The sequence below is a fragment of the Cyprinodon tularosa genome, unplaced genomic scaffold (genome assembly GCF_016077235.1).
Source record: "Cyprinodon tularosa strain WSP-4 unplaced genomic scaffold, ASM1607723v1 ctg2, whole genome shotgun sequence".
Classification (NCBI taxonomy): Eukaryota; Metazoa; Chordata; class Actinopteri; order Cyprinodontiformes; family Cyprinodontidae; genus Cyprinodon; species Cyprinodon tularosa.
Genome location: NW_024038733.1, coordinates 2,837,051 through 2,856,816, shown reverse-complemented (window position 1 = coordinate 2,856,816; position 19,766 = coordinate 2,837,051). Strand labels below are relative to the sequence as shown.

General features: G+C 39.0%; 1 protein-coding gene across 4 annotated transcripts; it reads right to left on the bottom strand.

Moving 5' to 3' along the window:
• Positions 1-9,945: 9,945 nt before the first annotated feature.
• On the bottom strand, positions 9,946-19,420 carry u2af2a (U2 small nuclear RNA auxiliary factor 2a). 4 transcript variants are annotated; one of them, XM_038284270.1, is made up of 12 exons: positions 18,852-19,420; positions 17,283-17,424; positions 15,815-15,850; positions 15,432-15,535; positions 14,950-15,101; positions 14,731-14,847; positions 14,467-14,623; positions 14,268-14,347; positions 13,952-14,074; positions 13,784-13,870; positions 11,809-12,057; positions 9,946-10,110 (listed from the first exon to the last, which is right to left on the bottom strand). In XM_038284270.1, exons 1-12 carry the CDS (start codon positions 18,898-18,900, stop codon positions 9,976-9,978), a joined length of 1,431 nt encoding a protein of 476 aa, XP_038140198.1. In that variant the 5' UTR covers positions 18,901-19,420; the 3' UTR covers positions 9,946-9,975. The 4 variants fall into 4 exon arrangements, with proteins under 4 accessions (XP_038140198.1, XP_038140199.1, XP_038140200.1 ...); XM_038284271.1 differs by having other exon boundaries at positions 9,976-10,110; positions 14,485-14,623; XM_038284272.1 differs by lacking the exon at positions 15,815-15,850 and having other exon boundaries at positions 9,976-10,110.
• Positions 19,421-19,766: the final 346 nt, after the last annotated feature.

Sequence of the window (19,766 nt, the reverse complement as noted above, 5' to 3'; positions counted from 1 at the left end):
AAATTTCATAGAAAACTTTGAAAGCTGAAGGTTTTTTTTTTTATCACCAATGGCACCTGGTTGAGTTACAAACATTAAAGTATTTTAAATCAGACTATATTTACTACACTTTACATTGCACAGAGCCCCAGTGCAGTTTTTAGATTGAGTTTCCTAAGAGAGGTCACATATGTTCAACCCGTGACAGCTGTAATTAATCTATTAACCAAGAGGAGAGCCATCTGCTAATTCACATAGCACGTGTCGTTTCTTTGAAACACCTAAATTCAGAGTCCTGCTGCTCCTCCATCATGTGGGATGGATGGAAAGTGTCCACAGACAGCCAGAAGCCATCAATAATCTACAGCATGCTGATGTGAGCAATCTTGTCTCTACATCACTCTCAGACTTTTGTCCGCAGCTCTGATTGATGCTTCAACACTCTGAATAATTTATGTGTGTCCTCATGGGCACACTGGGCACACATTACAATGCCAGCCATAATTACCTTTGGCTTAGCTAAATTGCCAAGAATATTTCACCCATAAAATAAATAACATTTAACACCCAAAGAATTGAGCCCAACCTAAACCCAGACATGAATTAACACAATGTCTTGCATTATAATATTTTATCCATAAAATACTGAAAGGCTTTTAAAACATATTCTTGCACCTTGAACCATTTTCCTTTTCATCACATCAGGGCAACAAATCCCAATGTAGTAAAGAGAAGAGCAGCCAAGAAAGATACAATATATGGTACCTTAGCAAGAGCTGCTACTATCGAAGATCAGGTGTAGGTTTTCTGCCGAATTTAACAGGAGGGGCAGAGTGGGACCTGCTTCTTCATGGGGACACAGAGCGAAAGCACGAAACCAAAAACAGGGGAACCAAAGAGCCGAGCGTGAGTCTGGAGACCCAAGATATGGGACATTGGCATCTATCTCTGCAAAGGTCTAAAAATCAGTCTCTATCAATGCACTAAGTATTTCATTTAGATTTCAGAGTGTTATTTTGAGGTAGTTAAAGCATTTTATTCATTTTCTTTCAATCTTATTTTCTAAAATAAGATTGAAACATCAAAGGTGTATTGTGGTTCTATAACAACTGTTATAAAGAGAATATTGGTATTGGTCGACTCTTTAAAGATCGATTGTCGACCAGAAAACTGCAATCAGTGCACTCCTAAAACATTAATCCATATATAGTGGTTACGCCATTTTAGATGAGTGTCCGAAACGTCTAGTGGAGGAAAAGGTAGTGCACTTGAAATTCCCCACAAAGCACCTCGAAAAGTAGTGATCAGCTATGGTCATTAGACAAGAAGATATACCCTGGAATGCTTTGCGAGAGCTCTCCTAGCAAAGCATTATGGGATTTGTTGTCACAGCGGCCCAGTGTCGCTACCCGACAGCAGCAACAAAAAACAAAGATAGAGCAGGCAGCCTACAGGGAGGAGGGGTCATGTGACCAACGGGGAGAAAAAAGGAGAGCTCATCTCTTCCAACGGTCAGTTAACTGAGTTCACCATAAAGTCCACTATATAGTCCCGGCTCTGTATATTTATTGAGCAATATAGGGGTTAGGGCAGATGTTCGGACACAGCCCGACTCAGTAAGACTGAAGCTAAAAGTGCATCACCTTTATTTTGAAATCATTATTGAAATAATTGTGAAGGTAAAAATATGAAATATATCCAAGGGACCTTTTATACGTTATGTACCAGTTCATAAATTCATAGGAATTGTATTTAATATTACGTCCTTGAGTAGCCATTACAGGGGTCAGAGGTAGTGTTACAGGGGCACGGGCCCCTCCTGGCCCCTGTCTAGAACCACCAATGGCTAGAGAGGATGTGGAAGGGAAAGGCAACAATGGTACTTGGTTATCAGGCCACTGGGAGGGTGGATCCAGCAGATTCCAGGTACAGCATCTGAGATCCCCGTCCAGAGGAGCAAAGTCCTAGGAACAGCTAAGGAACCATACAGAACCCGTCAAACTCCAAGGCCTCTGGTAGACGATCCAAACTCGGAGGAAAAAAAACCCCACAGGTTGAGTGGGGGAAAATGCACTATACATAATATATATATGTATATGTAATGGTATTGGTGTGTGTTGTACTGATGATACATTTCTTTCCTGACAATCTGTTTGTACTCTGTTAAAATGATGCTACGTCTCTGTAACTGTGAGGTAGCATGCATGGAAGCCTAAACACCTACATTTATCTCAGCCTTAAATCTCCACATCCAAAAAAATATACCATAAAAAGCATAAGATGTGTTTAACTGGTGCAGAGACCCTCCCTCTAAAAGATGATTTGCAGGGTTTAACCCCCGTGTGTAGAATAAATACAGGATATTGCTCACAGATACTGCATCCTGCTCCAGTATTGCACTCCCGCTGCGGCGGTGTTCTATTTTTCTGAATGAAGATCAATGAGGAAGCTCTCTCCAGAATGCCAATGATCACCCACAGATCCACACATTCACCACTAGAGGGCGACTACGACTTTACAGCAATCACTGCAGCACTAGGATGTGAGAAGGGTTGATATTAAGTAAGATGTAATGGCTCCAATGATAAGTGGAGTCTCCCTGTGTTTAGGTAAGGCATGATCAAGTTTTACATGTGAGCTCTTGTAAGTATAGCTTCAGCTGCATAAAGGGTTGACGCTCCAGCAGCATCCTTAGGGAGCAGCCGGGCAGAGAGTGCTGCATAACAGACCATGCCTCTGGGTTTAGTGCAGTGGAGTGCAGCCATGCGGATGAAGATGGGTGGTATAGACCTGACACAGGCCATTACTCCGTGTCAGAGCATTGCTGCTTTACTTTAGCTGTTTTACATGAACTCCCTATTGTATAAGTCAGGGTGCTTCTCGTGGCCTTCATTACCGCTGGCTGAGAATGTGTCCTTAGAATAAAAAATAAAAAATGTCAGCTGAAGGCCAGAGAAATATTAATAGGAAGGCATAATACTAACAATTGATCTTAGCCTTCACAATGCAAAACAAACGCACCAGCTCCACAATTTGGCAGCATTGAGAAACAATGGTGGTGATAAGATTAAATGACTGCAAGACTGTCGGTTAAATAAAAATTTAAAAAAAGCACTGATCAGTGTCAGCATTCTGCAAAATTCTGTTCCTCTGGTCACACAGCAGCAGCCAGTTCTCCTCACCAGTCTATCGCCTTACCAGGACCTAACAGGACTCCCTGAACATTAAAAGACCTTAATGCCCCATTAAGTTCCAACATAAGGTGATCTATGGATATGAAAGGCAACAGATTATGCAGACGCCAAAACTGAATTTTGATCATCCACAATATGACTATATTAGAATTTAGTATCCAAGGTTCCTAATGAGCAGATAGTTTTTTAATTTGTAACATTCATATTAAATAAAGACCTAATCTACCAGATGTGGTGTAATTTCATGTCATTACTTCATTGGGATTTAAACACTTCTTGTTAGCTTTGGTGAAGTTACCTTTTATTCAAATTAGAACTGTCAATTTATTATGAAACAATAATAATGTTCAAACAAGCATTTGAATTAGCTCTTATGTCTGCACATCAACCCTATGTCAAATGTCATACGGCTGTCAGAACAAACGTTAAGAGTTTATGTATTGCATTTATTTTGGCTAAAAATTTTACAATTACATTTTAGGATGTTAGATAAAAAATAAACAAGCTTCATCAACTTAATAATGGGGAAAAGTGTAGTATTAAACAGGAAAGGTTGCCAAAAAATGTCCTCTTGCTTTGACCGATGTAATAAATGTAGGATAATATAGGGGAAAAAAAGTATACAATAACGTCGAATGGGAGGAAAGGTTTAAAATATTTCTATGTGCTTACTTATGAAAAGATGATTCAGGAGTTAAACATCAGACCTATCTATTCACTGCTTCCATCTAGGGTTGGTTATATGCTTGAGAACATTAAAATACGAAAAACCATCTGTGGAAAACCCTATTTGCACTTTAAAGATTTCTTTTTAGGTTTTGTTTTATAGAACCAAAGCTTATTCTAGCCAAAATTCAACAAGCAATGACAAAATGCAGTTTTCACATTTTCTGCTACTAAGGAAAAAAATTAACCAGTCATACCTTTGTGTGAGAAGTAATCCGATGCTTGGGTTCCAGTCAAAAAACCTAAACTGTGCATTATTTGGCACACATTTTGATTCATTCAGAACTGTCCAAATACCAAGACTAATAAGTGTCAACAGGATGCTGCTTATGTCCAGCAGTGTCCAACAATACAGTATAACAAAGCACTTTCAGTTTGTTTTTAGATGAAATTTGTCATTGTATACAAAATATTCTAAATAAATTATGCTGGGTTTTGTCACATCATCGCTGCTTTCACTAGAAGTCCCAAAATGTAGACTTTAGTCTGCACCTAGTTTGTATCAAGTATTCCCCCAAAGGTGTTAACGGCTCTCCTCTGGTGCTCCATTTTCAAATCAAATGCAAATGTAGGAATGTGGTTTGGTGACTTCAGCTGGTGTGCTGGGGTTTCTTTGTTAAAGTTGCCTCCCTTTGTGTTTTAAATGAGCTTTTTCAAGGAGTTGAGTAATTTACAGAATTTCTGTGGGATAAATAAAGCAGGCACAGCACACAGACTCAGAATTCACCCGGAATTCACCATGGCACAACCAAGGCGACCAAGAAGGATGAACGCTCAAGAGGCTTTAGCCATGCTTCAGAGCATGCCAGGCTACGAATCTGATGGTGGATCTGTTGGAGACTTAGCATTTCAGAATGAAAACGGCGCAACCGATTCTTCAAGTGAAGAGGATGATTCATATGAGAATGCGACTGCTTTCGCACCAGCAAATCCTCCCCTCCAAAGACGCACCAGGGGCCGAGTGGTCAATTATATGATTGAGCAGGACAGTTCAAACACTGAGGCTACATCAGATGAAGAGGAAGACACAGTGCGCGGCAACTCCCCTCCTTACAAAGAATAAAAAACTGCTGATGTTGGCACAATGCCTGGATCCACAGAGAAGGCGAAAGATGGCACTGTTTGGTCCCACTGGAAAGTTGAAGACTTTTCTGTTCCTGAAACCCCACAGACTGCCTTCAATGGATCAGGAGGGCCAACAGATTATGCGAAACGCAAAATCACAAGGCGCCTTCGCAGCGTCCTGTGTTTGTTGGATATGAACATGTTGCTGACCATCAGAGACTGCACAGTCCACGAGGCCCTCAGAACAAACCCCAGCTGGCAGATGAGTGTCTACGAGCTGATGGCTTTCCTCGCAATCCTTTTTCGAAGGGCTGCCATGGGTTACATTGGTCCCATGCGACACATGTGGGCCAATAAATTCGGAAACGCAGATATCAAACCCATAATGCCTCGTAACCGTTTTTTTTAAATAAGACGGTACCTTCGTTTTGACAACAAGGACACCCGCAAGGAACGCATACACAATGACAAATTTGCAGCAATTTCTGACATCTGGATGTGGTTTGTTCAGAACTGTGTGTCGTCCTACAGTCCAGGACAGCATGTTACTGTGGATGAGCAGCTGTTTCCGTCCGAGGTTCGGTGCCCCTTTTTGCAGTACATTGCATCCAAGCCTGACAAGTTTGGAATCAAGTTTTGGATTGCAGCAGATCTGGACACAAAATACATGTGTAATGCCATCCCTTACTTGGGAAAGGATCCCACTCGTCCAAAAGGAGAGAGGTTGTCAGAGAACGTTGTTCTGAAATTGATAGAACCATTTTTGGACAAGGGAAGGACTGTAGCTATGGACAATTTCTTCACCTCTCTGTCTTTGGCTAACAGGCTCCTTCAGCGAAATACAACTCTGCTTGGCACCATCAACAAAATTCGTCGGGAGCTACCAGCAACTGCAAAGGAAACCTCGGGGCGCCAGTTGCACTCCACGCAGGTCTTCAAATCTGGAAGTGCCTTGCTGACTGTGTATGCGACAAAAAAAAAAAGAAATCTGTCTGTCTTCTGAGTACCATGCATCACAGAGTGGAAATTGTGGACATTCAAAAACAAAAACCAAACACTGTGGTTGATTACAACCATCTCAAATGTGGTGTTGATATTATGGACCAGAAACTGTGCAACTACTCTGTGCTTGCAGGAACACGGAGGTGGCCTATGGCTGTGTTTTATAACCTGCTTGACATGGCCGCCACAAATGCACTTGTTTTGTACACAGCGTGTACAGGATCCAAAGAAAGTCGTCGACTGTTCATGCTGGAGCTTTCAGAGGAACTCAAAAACAGGCTCCTGCAGGAAAAGACACAAGAGGAAGAGCAAAAACAGCTACGTCGTGAGATGAGAGTTTCCCAGCAGAAAAAGACTCAATGCCAGGTGCGCATACTCTGCAATAACAACAGAAGTACTGAACATTGTGTCCACTGCGGCAAATTTACCTGTGGCAAATGTAGGAAAGGCTCGCCATGGGAATGTGGAAACTGCTAGATGGGACAATTGCATTTTACATTTTTCCACATTATATTTAGTGCTTTATCCATATGTAGACTGTTTTTCTTTATCTGAAATAAAAAAAAAACTTTCTGAGGCTATACCTTTTGTCTGTTGTTTTTCAAAACTGAGCTGTTTGGGGTGGGAATTGGGCTCCAGTCCCCCCAACTGATCTGTACAATGAAAACATCTCCATCAGCTGACAAGAATATTTATACAACAATGACCATCTGCCCTATTTACTAAAGGGCAAACAAGCAAACATCATCCGCTCATGATTTCCAGCGGAAAGCCGGTTTTGTGCTGGAAACCCGTTTCCAGCGCAAATTCCAATCTGGCGGCAGGGGGAAATGTAAAGGTTGTGGGTGGGAAGTATAGCTCCCAGAATAAATAGGCCCAGCAGATCGACTCAGAGTTATTGAGATTTCAAGCTTGGCTTGGCGTACAACCTTGGCTGCAACAGACGAGCATGTGTTGTACAAGCCGTGCACAGGGACCAAAGAGAGTCCACCAAAGTTAATTCTGCTACTTGCAAATGAACTTTGTAACATTTGTATGCAAGAAAAGGCAATAAAGGAAGAACACATGAGACAGCATTGTGAGATGAAGAGACTAGGGCTGTTCCTTTTGTGACATATATGTTACTCCAATACTAAAGGCATACTGTTTGTCATTCTCTAAGATTAAATTTTGAATGACATAAAAAGGCGAGACAAGACAAAATACAATTATTCTTTCTTTCATATAGTGAGCTTTGCAATATGAATGAGTCTGTTGGTGAATGGACAATAGAAATAGGCTCTGCCTTGCCTTGTTGGAAAAGCATGGTTATGACTTGTTCTCAGCTCAGGAACTAGGACCACTATGATATCTGGTTGTTCAATAGGTTTGCCTAAATAAAAGATTTAGATATGACATATAAATATATTCCTGCAAAAAGGTATGATGTTGCAGGGGCAGGTACTGAAAAGTGCTTGGAACATGGTCTTGATGCCAGTTTGTTTCAGCCTTTATCCAGTCTTAATGTAGAAGGGCTGGTCATATCACAGGTTATTTGCATTACAATAGAGACAGTTAGCAAGGCAGAGTGAATACACAAACTTGCAGAGGGGAGGGGGGCTTGCAGGAAACTGAAAATCTCTGGGACATCTAGTGTTAAACTACAATGATTTTCAAACAAAGACTAAATTAAGGGTTCAGCAATAAATTTTTGTTTATCCATAAAATCGATCTAGTATTCCCCAGCTTTTACCTCAAGTCTCCCATAGATAGATCAGGTGCTGTATTTTTAGTTTTGCATTCCTGGAACCAAGTACACAGTTATAGTTCTTTAATCTATTCCTAGACTCCAACTTGGGAAACAATTAGATAACTTAATGAACTTTTGCTTTTAAATGAAGCATTTTTAAACTCTCCTGACTGCATGGATACAATAAGTCTAAAATTAAAAGTCATAAACCCAAACTTTAAATGAGATCATTCAGGCTTACATTCCTACCATTATTTTCATTCAGTTTTAAGTTATTAGAACAGAAGATAATTCTGTTAGAGAATAGTTATAGGCAATGTCTGACTTTAATTTGTTAATTTTCAGACTTTTATCATTACTTTTGTCAGGTACATGTTATTTGTTTGACCATTGTAGGTTTTTTCATAAAACGAGGGGATCAATAATTATGTCCAAATGTCTTCTAACACTGACCAGACTGTGGGGGAGCACAATAAGAAGAAAAGCCAACAGTCATGTAAATTCAGCTTTTAATCAACATTGGAAAACAAACTGGACAAACAAAAGACTGCTTGTACAAACTAGATGCTGCTCTTTTATAGGTTTAAATCATTTAAGAAATCACATTTTTGTTTTTAGAGGGAAAAAAAATAACAGACAGACAAGATTCTGAAAAAAGTAAGGAGTAACATCTCAAAAGTGTTATTCTGACACACTCTTAAGCGACATCTTGCGGAGCAATAAGTATCAAATGAAAGTTTATCATCGAGCCTGTACAGTGCAAAAGGTGGTCCTTGAGAAGTGAATGGAAAAGGACTGGGGAGGTGATAGAAATTAGTTTTTGTTTGGCGCACACAGCTGGCTGTAACATCTATACTGAAGTAGAGCAGAGGAGCGATGAATATTCTGTGCTTAAAGGGGATTCATTCATCTCTAAAAGGCCTAAATGTATAGAAAAGGATTAGTGATGGCCCATCAATTTACTAATTTATCAAATCTGAGGACAGTCAAAAGAAAAAGGTGGATTTGGTTTTATTCTTCAGGACGTGAGCCTTTGATACTAGTTACACGTGTATTTGCTCTTTTCAAATTAGGTGGAGATGTTACACAAACACATTTTAGATCCAAACCAATTTTGAAAAGAAACACTGAGCTGTACTGAAGGTACAAAAGAGTGACACGTATGAAAATATATGGTCACTGAAAGAGGGGCAAGCCAAGTTTCTCTCCAATGTCAATTAACATTTAATAACATTAAGGCCTGCTGGTAAAGATGAGATGTTTCCCCACTGATTATAAAGCCGTTTTTCTCTCCCAGTCTTCCTCAGTTCTATCTTACTCTGAATCAAGGTCAAATGTTTATGAGCTGTTTCACAAAATCTGGGCAAGTAGTTAAAGAGAAAAAAAAAGAAAGAAAGAAAATAGAATCGTTTTAATTTTTTTTCTTTCAGCAGTGTTACTTTGCAGCTTTAATAAAAGGTGATAATACAGCTTGAATCAGAGAAGCTACGCACAGTATCAGAACAATTACAGCTGACATTCAGATAGAGTCCAATCAGACAGAGGGGTAGCAGTTTGATCAAATGGAGGAACAAGATACCTGAAGGGGAAAAAAAAAAGGTCTCCTCTCTAACGATAATGACAGAGGTGGATGTTAAAGCTACCGTGTATCTACATTAAATCAACTGAATATGCCCTTCGTCTGCTGTTTTATTCCTGGTTCAAACACGCGCTCATTTATTTCACCTATACGCCTCTCGATCAGAATTGTCTACTCATTCTGTACGGCAGCTCCTTTGACTTTACTTAAAACAGGTTCACTCCATTTAAATACAAAGCTTTAGAGTGTGGTGTACCCTCCCTCTTTTCAAAACTGACACCTAGGTCTGACAAAGTATAAAAAAAAACTGCAAACCCCAATTCCTGGCCCTTGTTAATACACAATTTTCTCAAAAATCTTTATGGAATCCCCCCACCCAGCTACGCCACTAGCACCCAAACCTAGCCCTGCGTTATGTATGCTGAATAAACTCCATTCTTCTTCCGATAAAATGGCAAATACAGTTTAACATCTGAACATGTCATGTAACTCTCAAACTATGAACCAGATATTGTGGAAGTCATTTGTCAAGTGATTAAAAGTAAAAAAAAAAAAAAAAAAAAAAAAAAAAAAAGAAATCTACCTGAAATGTTGCTCAACCAAATTATTCCAAGGGCTAGTCTGGAAATGGGCAATTTCTTTAATATTAAGACCCCCCCACCCCCCACCCCTTTTTTTCTTTTTTTTACCCTCCATCACATCTACCAGAAGTCCCGGCGGTGATAAGCATCTGGATCGCAGTATTTTGTCACGACCACCCTGTTGGCAAACTTTCTTCCAGTCAGCCCCTGCATAGCTTTCTGGGAATCAAAAACTGAAGTAAACTCCACAAAGATCTGGAAAAAGAAAACAAAGCAAAGTCAGAGGACAGAAAGCACCATAATTTACCAAAAACAAAATAATACTACCTTGATTGTTATAACACTGCATCATGCAACAACCCCATAAAAAATCAAAAACAAAACAATTATCCACGCTAACAGTGAAGAAAATAAGTATTTAAATTTTTAATTGTGAGATCCAGGAATTCCAGAAATCACAATGTATGATTTTTTTTAATTACTTATTTGTATTATACAGCTGCAAATATTAATTTCAACACCCGAGAAAATCAAGGTTAATATTTGGTACAGTAACCTTTGTTTGCAATTACCGATGTCAAACGTTTCCTGTCGTTTTTTCCACCACATTTCCACACACTGCAGGAGGGATGTTGGCCCACCCCTCCACACAGATCCTCTCTACATCGGTCATGTTTCTGGGCTGTCACTGAGAAACACATAGTTTGAGCTCCCTCCAAAGATTCTCTATTGGGTTTAGGTCTGGAAACTAGCTATGCCACGCCAGAACCTTGATATGCTTCTTCCAGAGCCACTCCGTGGTTATCCTGGCTGCTTGCTTCAGGTCATTGTCATGTTGAAAGAACCAGCCTCGACCCATCTTCAATGCACTAACTGAGGGAAGGAGGTTGTTCCCCAAAATCTCACAATGCATGGCCCCAATCATCCTTTCCTTAATACAGGGCAATCGCCCTGCCCAATGTGCAGAAAAACACCCCCAAAGCATGATGCTAACACCCCCATGCTTCACAGTAGGGATGGTGTTCTTTGGATGGCACTTATCATTCTTCTTCCTCCAAACACAGTAAGTGAAATTATGACCAAAAAGACCAACATTTTTAACTAATCTGACCACATGACTTTGTCCCATGACTCCTCTGGATCATCCAAATGGTCATTGGTAAACTTAAGATGGGCCTTGACATGTGCTTGTCTAAGCAGGGGAACCTTCCGTGCCATGCATGATGGTTTAGTGCATTACCAACAGTAACCTTGGAAACGGTGGTCTCAGCTCTTTTCAGGTCATTGACCAGCTCCTCCCGTGTAGTTCTGGGCTGATTCCTCATCTTTCTTAGGATCATTAGGCCCCACGAGGGGAGATGTTGCATGGAGCTCCAGTCCGAGGGAGACTGACAGTCATGTTTAACTTCTTTCATTTGGACAGCTTTTTGGTCTTGGCAATATTAGTAGTTGGACTCTTATTGTATGGGGTGTACAGGCGTCTTTATGCAGTTAACACCTCAAGTGGCATCTAATTTATGTGTGTGAGTGGAGGTGGACATTTTGAAGGTAGACTAACAGGTCTTTGAGGGTCAGAAATCTAGCTGATATACGTGTTCAAATAATTATTTGCGGTTGTATCAGACAAATAAAAAGTAAAAAAAAAAATATATCATATATAATGATTACAGGGTTTTGTGTTTTTTTTTTTATTATGTCTCTCCCAATAGACATGCACCTATGATGAAAATTTGAGACCCCTCCATGATTTCTAAGTGGGAGAACTTGCAAAATAGCAGGGGGTTCAAATACTTATTTTCCTCACTGTATATATTAAGCCCACTTCGGTACTAAATAAAATCATCTCAAAACTATACTTTTAAAGTAAGAGTATTGAAGAAAACAATCCAAATACAATTTCTAAAAGTTTGTAGCTGCAATGTGAGAAACATTCCAACATTGAGGTTTGCCTACCTTGCCAGTCCCAGGCACCTCCAAGCCGTCCACTGGTCGGGGTATTTCGATGCTCTTTACTTGGCCATACTTGCTACACTCTTCCCTGACGTCCTCCACAATCTCCTCATATTCTTCATCATCCAGGAGCTCCTCCGGGGCCACCATGTTCATCAGACAGAGAACTTCAGTGGGCAGGCCGCCCATCTGAGTGACAGAGCTGTTTAAGCCTGGTACCTGCAGCGTCACAGGTGTCTGGTTTATGGTTGTCTGCAAGGGGAGAAAAAAAGCAACATTTATTTAAATCAGCTGGCCATAATCATACAGAAAGCCTGTCTAATCAGCAACAATCAAGTGTGAAGCATATTTAATTCATGACAGCTTTCAGGTCATCATGTTTAAGATCAGCCTGTTTTTCAGTGTAGTCCTATTTCTCTGACTGACTGGATGTGCTCTCTTTATTCTCTGACATGGGAGCTGGCTCGAAAACTAAAAGGGAGTTTTTTTTTCCTCTCCACCGACGCTACAAGCATTCTTAGTGTGAGGGATTGCATTCAAGTAAATGAGTCGATGCAATCAACAGGTTTTCCTTAGATAGAAAACTTTGAATCATTGTGACTGTATCATCTGGTGAACTGTAAAGTGCCTTGAGATGACATTTGTTGTGAATTGGCACTACATAAATAACCTAAATTGAATCATGCAAATCCCTTCCGTTGCATATTTGAACACCAGTATGTTCACTATTAAAGATTTTCACAAAAAAAAAAAAAAAAAAAAAAAATAGAACACTACCTGCAGACTGGATGTACAGGTTAGCAAGGACTATGAAGAGAAAATACTTGGAATACTGGATGGAGCAGAGTACTTTGAAATAAAATGAGTAAAATGTAAATTTCCTGTTTTTAGAGAAAAAAATATTTTATTTAATTTGATTGTATGTAATAAACATGTTGGTGATAACAGCCACTTCATCTGAATAGGCAGCGTAAAAAGAGATGCTCACTCTGCTTAACTGCAACCAATCTGAAAACCTGCCCTACATTTTGAGCTAAGGGATGCAATTTTCATATGTTGCCCAATCATTCTGAAGCCATGAAAACTGAACATGACTCAACTTCCCTGTGGAAGAAACAGTTCCCCATGTTTAGAATTTCAGGTGTGTTTTGGGGTTTTTATTTTTTGTTAAACATAATAAATAGTTGCTTTGGAGAAATATTACTGCAGAATTTATAACCTTCATTATTCTTTGAACATCCTACAATGAAGCATTTCAATTATTATTCTGCTAAACAGAAGGAGGGCACCAAATAAAACAAGCTCAAAAGAGCAGCGCCCATTTGTTTTCCCAGCGCACTGGTTTCAGTGTAAATCTGGGTTCATAAACTTATTAGCAAGTCAAAATTCATTCTAGTCAATGCAGCTGATTTGGTTGGAACCATTTCCCTGAAGCATGATTGAGATTCCTTCCTTTGAAAGATAACAGAGCAGAATCCCTACATTTTGGTAGATCTGCTAAGTCAGACAGGAGGTCAGACTTGGGAAAAGTAAGGCAAAGAAAGTACAATTCAGAATAAGGGGTCCTGATACATGCATTGTAATAAAATAATTCACTACCACAAAAAAATGGATTCAAAACTGTTTGGGAATTAATTGGATGAAATCTTTTATACAAAGATAATGCCTTGATTTTTGTTGTAAAAGTTATACATGGATCAGAAGTTTTTCTCTAATGAATTTAGGTAGCATTATCGTGATTTTTTTCTACTAGGACTCTGGTTTATTCCTCATCATCTAAACACAAAACCTTACCAAAAAAAAAAAAAACAACAACTCATAAATAATGAATGACTTTCGCATTTACTAGCTGCCATTTTTGAAAGATGAGCAGCTGAAGAAGATACCTTGTAAAACATAAAATTGTCTTTATTTGACTTGAAACAGCCTCTATCCTCCCACCCCCCTGCTGTCATCTGTCAAGCAGCTGAAAACTCACCAGAGTGGCGTTTTTGGATCCCACGCTGGCTCTTTGCACCAGGAGCTTCTTGTCACCCAACTGCATGCCGTTGAGTCCAGCAATAGCCTACAAGGATACCAACGATTACTCATATTCTCCTGACAAACAGATCACTGATGTACATTTTCTGTTTCGGGGATCAGTTACCTGATCATTCAAGTTGACATCAACATATTCACAGAAAGCATATCCTTTAGATAGTCCTGTGGCACTGTCTTTCACCAGGTTGAAAGCCTTCAGAGGGCCAAATGATGTCAACAGCTCCTTCACCTGGAAGACAGATGTGTTGGTTAGAGATCAAATATATCAAAGACATTACACTAAGTCCTCATGTTTCCATCATCTTTGACTAGAATCTTGGATGTAGTTAATCTCTAACTTTTCAAGGCTTGTGAATGCTAAACAAAAAAACAGATGTGTTAAAAAAAACAGGAAATAATCAGTTTAAAGGCAAAACACAAACCTGGTCATCATTCAGGTAGTTCGGCAAACCCCCTATGAAGAGCTTGTGAGCCGAATCTGGCACCACTGTGGACACCACACCTGCATCATGTACAAGGATTAGAGCAGAATACATCAAATCAGAAGGTTACGGATCACTGCAATACTGATGTAATTTTAATGAATATTATGAATTGTGACAAGCAACTGAGGTTAAAAACCATTAATTGTCTGTGTACCCGGCACATAGACACTGGGGTTCTCGCTCATGCCAGGCAGGGGCTGGTAATCATGGGGACGACGGATTTTGAGACTCTGGCCTTGAAAGATGATGCCATCAAAGGCCATCGCCTGCGTTGTTTCATCCACTGAACGGAACTGCACAGACATAATTACAGGTGATTGAACTAAAAAGTAACATCAACAAACCGGGGTTGGTTTATATGAAGTAATCACAAATGATGGTCCCTGTAGAATGATCTCACCTCCAGGAAGGCAAAGTTCTTATCCTGGTTGATCTGTACAGCAAGGACAGGATTTCCAGGGGCCTGAGTGAGACCCCCCAAACGCATCTGGGCATTAAAAAAGTCCATCATAGACTCCTGCATGGGAGAGAGAGAGACGATCAAATAATCCATCCAATGTTTCAATTTTATTTAAAAGGCAAATGCTTTAAAAATGCATTGTTGGGAGGAAGTTTTCACCTCTGTAATGCCAAATGGGATGTTGCCCACATAGAGACGGCGAGCTTGACGGGTCATCTGACTGCCCACCACGGGGACAGGGGTGGGAGTAACAGCCAGGCCATCTGGGGTCATGGTAGGCAGGAGGGCTGTGGCTGGGATTTGCCCGGCGGCTTGGAAATAAATAAAGTGTTTTAAAATCTACACACATTTCTCCATGTCATCATTTCATCCATGTTTGCATTCAAGTGTTCCTACAACAGTTTTAGAATAATCCGTTTTAAAATCCCGTTATCAATGAATGGCTTTATGGATTAAAAAAAAAAAAAAAAAAAAGGGACAGAAGGGTACAACTACTCAACTTGGAAGAAAATAGGGAGGAAAATATTGTAAAATACTATTTATATTGTACTACTACTGAATAAACTTTGCTTTTTTCATCCAGACTGACAGTAAGTTTAACTAAGAAGATGAAATATATATGGATTGAGGGAAAGAGGCACCTTGCATGGCTTTGTACTGCATGGGAGTAATATGTTCAAAACCAGGTGGAGGGACATCCCAGTACTTCTTCACCTTCTTCTTCTTCTCACGATGGGGAGAACGGCTGTAGGGAAAACAGGAGGCAGACCATTACAAACATTATCAAATTGAACTAAACTTTCTGTAGAGTAACCAAGAGACCACTACAGCAGCATTAGTTTGTATTTTCTGAAATATACAAAATCAGAATTAGCATCCATTAAAACATATACTGACAATAAAACAAAAAGGAGTGGTAGCAGACCCCCATCTGGTCAATTACTTTTAAAACTGTAAAATGTCTGTAAATAGACAATTGTTGCATCAATTCACAAAACAGCTTTGTCTTAGTTTGCTGTATTACCTTCCAGCTTTGTCCTGAGGGTAGCTGGATGGTGAGCTGAAATGACATTGGAAGGGATTGACATTTCTCTTAACATCAAATCAACTGTTAACATTTACACATCACAAAATTCCAGTCCTATTAACCCTGCCATTCACCAGAACTTAACACTTGAATACAAGATCTTATAATCACCTGAAAGAAAACAGTTGAGAAAATGCTCAACATGACCGCCAACATGAGGTGCAGGATTTTTTTTTAGCTAAGAGTTAAAGTATATGAGGCCCTTTTTCTTAAGCTAAATGCAAATTTCATTCCCCCATGAAAGAGGAGCAAACACAATCTTGTCATATCTGCAACAAGAGTTGTATGGGCAGTTTTCTGCTCACCGAGGCACAACAATCACTTCTCTTGGTTTAGGAGCTTAAAATATCAACCCGTGCCCTTTTTGTAGATCCCCGTAAATTATGACTCAATAGTCTTAATTTTCTGATTTACAAAATGGAACCTAAAGGTAAACCTGCTGACACACAATTATCACAACTGTTTTGCACTGCAGTATCAATAAAAAATAAAAATAAAAAATAGTAACAAGATTACCAACAGGAGAGGGCTGCAACTAACAATAATTTTGCAGATCGATTAATCTGTATTATTTTTTTAGATTAATAATCAGAGAGCCAAAGAAGACATTTTACGAAATTAAACCAGGTGAAACTAAAACTTTTTCACTTGAGGAGTTCGGGATAGAGCATACTGACAGCTTTTTTTTTTTTACTTACATGCAAAATGTATATATATATATATATATATATATATATATATATATATATATATAATTATGTTGGTATAATTGCTTCTCCAAGTGGGTTGCTCTGTCAGTTAAAGGCAAGTTTTGTGACTATACTCCAGTTAATGATTAATCGATTACAAAATTAGGTGTCGATTATTACAGAATTGGATTAATGACATTAATTTTGATTGTTTCAGCAATAGGAGCATAAAAACCCTCATGGAAAAACTTGTAAATAAATTTGATCATTGCATCTTTCACAACAGATGGATTTTTGTCCCCTGTATGACAGATGCTGTTCAACCAAACTTGAACTTACAGCTGCGTGAAAAACTTCCCAAAGCAAAACAAAAAAGAAAAAAGGTTTAACATTAAAAATGCAGAAAACGACATGTTCCAACAACAGCTAATATCTTCTACACCACTTAACAGGTAAATAATCTAATACTGTGGAAATGTTTAAGAATTTATTGGTTATAAGATCCTCATGATAATTTAATATTCAAAGGGTTAAAGACACCAGTTGTTGGTTTGGGTGTTTTCTTTTTTAGCAAATCTAACCAAGCGCCACTGTTTCCCATGTTTCCTTAATACCTTCGACGTTTGAGTAGGTCAATCTGATCAACATTCACACCAAAGCAGGTGTAGAGTTAATAAAACAGAAATCCTATGGTGTCACCAAACGCTGATACCAACCTGCGCCTGTGTCTCCGCTCCTTACTGTCTCCACGGCGGTCCCTGCTGCGTCTGTCCCTGTCTCTGCTCCTCCTTTTCCTCTCTCTGCTGCGGCTGCGGGACGAGGAGCGGCGGTGGTGGCGGTTCTCTTTGTCCCTTTCAGCTGTGGGAATGAGCGGTTGTAAACCAACATGTCTGCGTTACATTTGAACAGGAAAGACAGCCAACAATCTGAGGACTTTAACTCACTTTAGAAGTGAATCAAAACCTGCCTATAGAAATATTTCTATGTTAAAAAGGCTATAATTAGGTTTTATTTGTTGAAGGCTAGAAGGAAAATCTCTCATGTTATAAATAAAACTGATTATGAACATTTATAATGCTCAAAATTCCCGTAGAATCATAACATAACTGTGAATGTTGTCACAAACAAAGTGATATAACGCCCCTCTGATAACCATTTGGCCTTCCTGGTGGGATATTTCTAAAGCTAAATCAACATTCTTATTTTATTTCAAAATTGCAAATCTTTGTAAGAGTTACAAAGATTTAAATGACACTGTCAAAATTACATATTGGATGGTAGCTTATAATCTGATATACCACCATACATAACAGAGCCGAAGAAGACCTTTTTTTTAGCAATCGAACTAAACTTTCTCTTAGTTCCTTATACCAGCTAACTTTAAACTAAATATTAAATATCGATTTAATACAAAGGGGTGTGCTGAACCACCAAACTAGCAGTTAAAATAGTTTTAAACTTCAAACTGAAGAACAATATGAGCAGAGTATCTTTGTTAAATGGTACAGTATTATTATATTCTACAATAATGAGGCAGACTTTTAATACAAGCAATCTTAAAGTTCCTCCATCATACTTTCAGCAGTGTAAGACCATAATTGTCTTAAACTGTAACCTACCTGCAAACACATGGTCTTAGAAGCACGTGGAATGTTTTCTACAGGTCTTAGAGATACAATTATATTGACTTCACTTTTTGCCAAAATACCTACCTAAATATAATAAACCCAGAGTGGTAAGCAAATAAGAATGAGATGTAAATTGAATATAAATCATCAATATAAAAACTTCTGCGTTAACTGGAAATGGAAATAAATCTGCAAATACGATCAAGTTCTCAAACTCTCCAGATCTGGAAACAATATAAAAAAAGAAAGATTAAATAATTTTTCGAAGAATAAACATGAAACATATGACCAACATGTTTTTGCATACGTTAAATGTGATATGAAAATAAAAAAGGATAGGTTCATTAACTGAACTGCAGCTAATGCGTGCTAGTGTGAGGTTAATATACGGTGCGTGTGAGATAAGTAAAAAAAAAAACACTGAAATTCAGTTTTTAAAAGGCTCCTTTTGGAAAATAATTAAAAGTGAATAAAACTAGTTTAAGAGAAATGGTGGAGCTGCTTTACACTTAAAGTGGCTTTTTAACTGCGTGACAATGAAAAGCCTTTCAGCGTCCTGTAAATAGACGCATCCATTATTGTAATACTGATGGAGGATGTTTAAATCTATAAAACAAATATTTCCTCCTTCTGGTTATGTATGTGCGATGTATTTACCTTGTTTGTTTTCAGACAGTTGTCTCTCGAACTCGTCGTAGTCCGACATCTCTGGGCGGAAGCCTGCTAGACTCTCTGAGACTGCGTTGTTTAGTGGCTAGCTAAAGCTAGCAACAAAGCGAGCTACACTTTTAAATGCAAGCGGTTAGCTCTATTTAGCTTCGACGAGTCGGCTTTAATAAGTATTTTATTTTGCGACGAATCACCAATAATTAATCACAAGTACACACATAAGCACCGTGGTGTGTATTTACAACGTAACAGACATGGATGCTTGAGAAAGAAAAACGTGCTCGTCCAGATTAGCCTGCTAATGTTAGCACACTAGCTTGTAGCAAAGTCCAGAAGAATGGGCCTGCTGCTACGGACGAATGAATGAGATTATTTCCCGAGCAAATGCGATTCCCGGTGGATTAACGTTTTACAAACGGAAGCTGTTTGACTTTCTAAATAAAAAAAGAAAGCTTTAAGGGCGTTTAACCCTGGACAAAACAATAAAGGTTTCTGTATGCCCGCTTTTTCTGCTCCGTCTCCCAGACAGCCCCTGACACCGGAAGTTGATGACTGCGAGGTTTCCACTCAGATTACAAGCAGTAATCCAGTCAGAATAAAAGCGAAGATTAAAACATTTTTCTTGTTCGTCCTCTATTTGTTGCATGGCAAGAATACAGTTAAACAGTTTTATAAATAGAAACAAAACACAATTAGCCATTAAACTGGAAAGAATTAGGTTTATGTTTCAATAGTTTTCAATCTTGTGTCCATTGTAAATGGATGGACATGGCCAACAACAAGATTATGATCAATTGATAATAGACAGCCCAACACTTTCCAGAATACCCCTCTCTATAATATTACCAGCAGTCCTTGAACTGCTGACATAGTAGGACGGATTTGTTGCTTTTGTTGTGTGTT

Coding starts and splice junctions, on each gene's coding strand:
- u2af2a (XM_038284270.1), bottom strand. CDS start 18,900: ATGTCGGACTACGACGAGTTCGAGAGACAACTGTCTGAAAACAAACAA. Junction 15,102..15,431: donor GCAGTACAAAGCCATGCAAG/GTGCCTCTTTCC, acceptor TTTATTTCCAAG/CCGCCGGGCAAATCCCAGCC. Junction 14,075..14,267: donor ACTACCTGAATGATGACCAG/GTTTGTGTTTTG, acceptor TCTGTCTTCCAG/GTGAAGGAGCTGTTGACATC.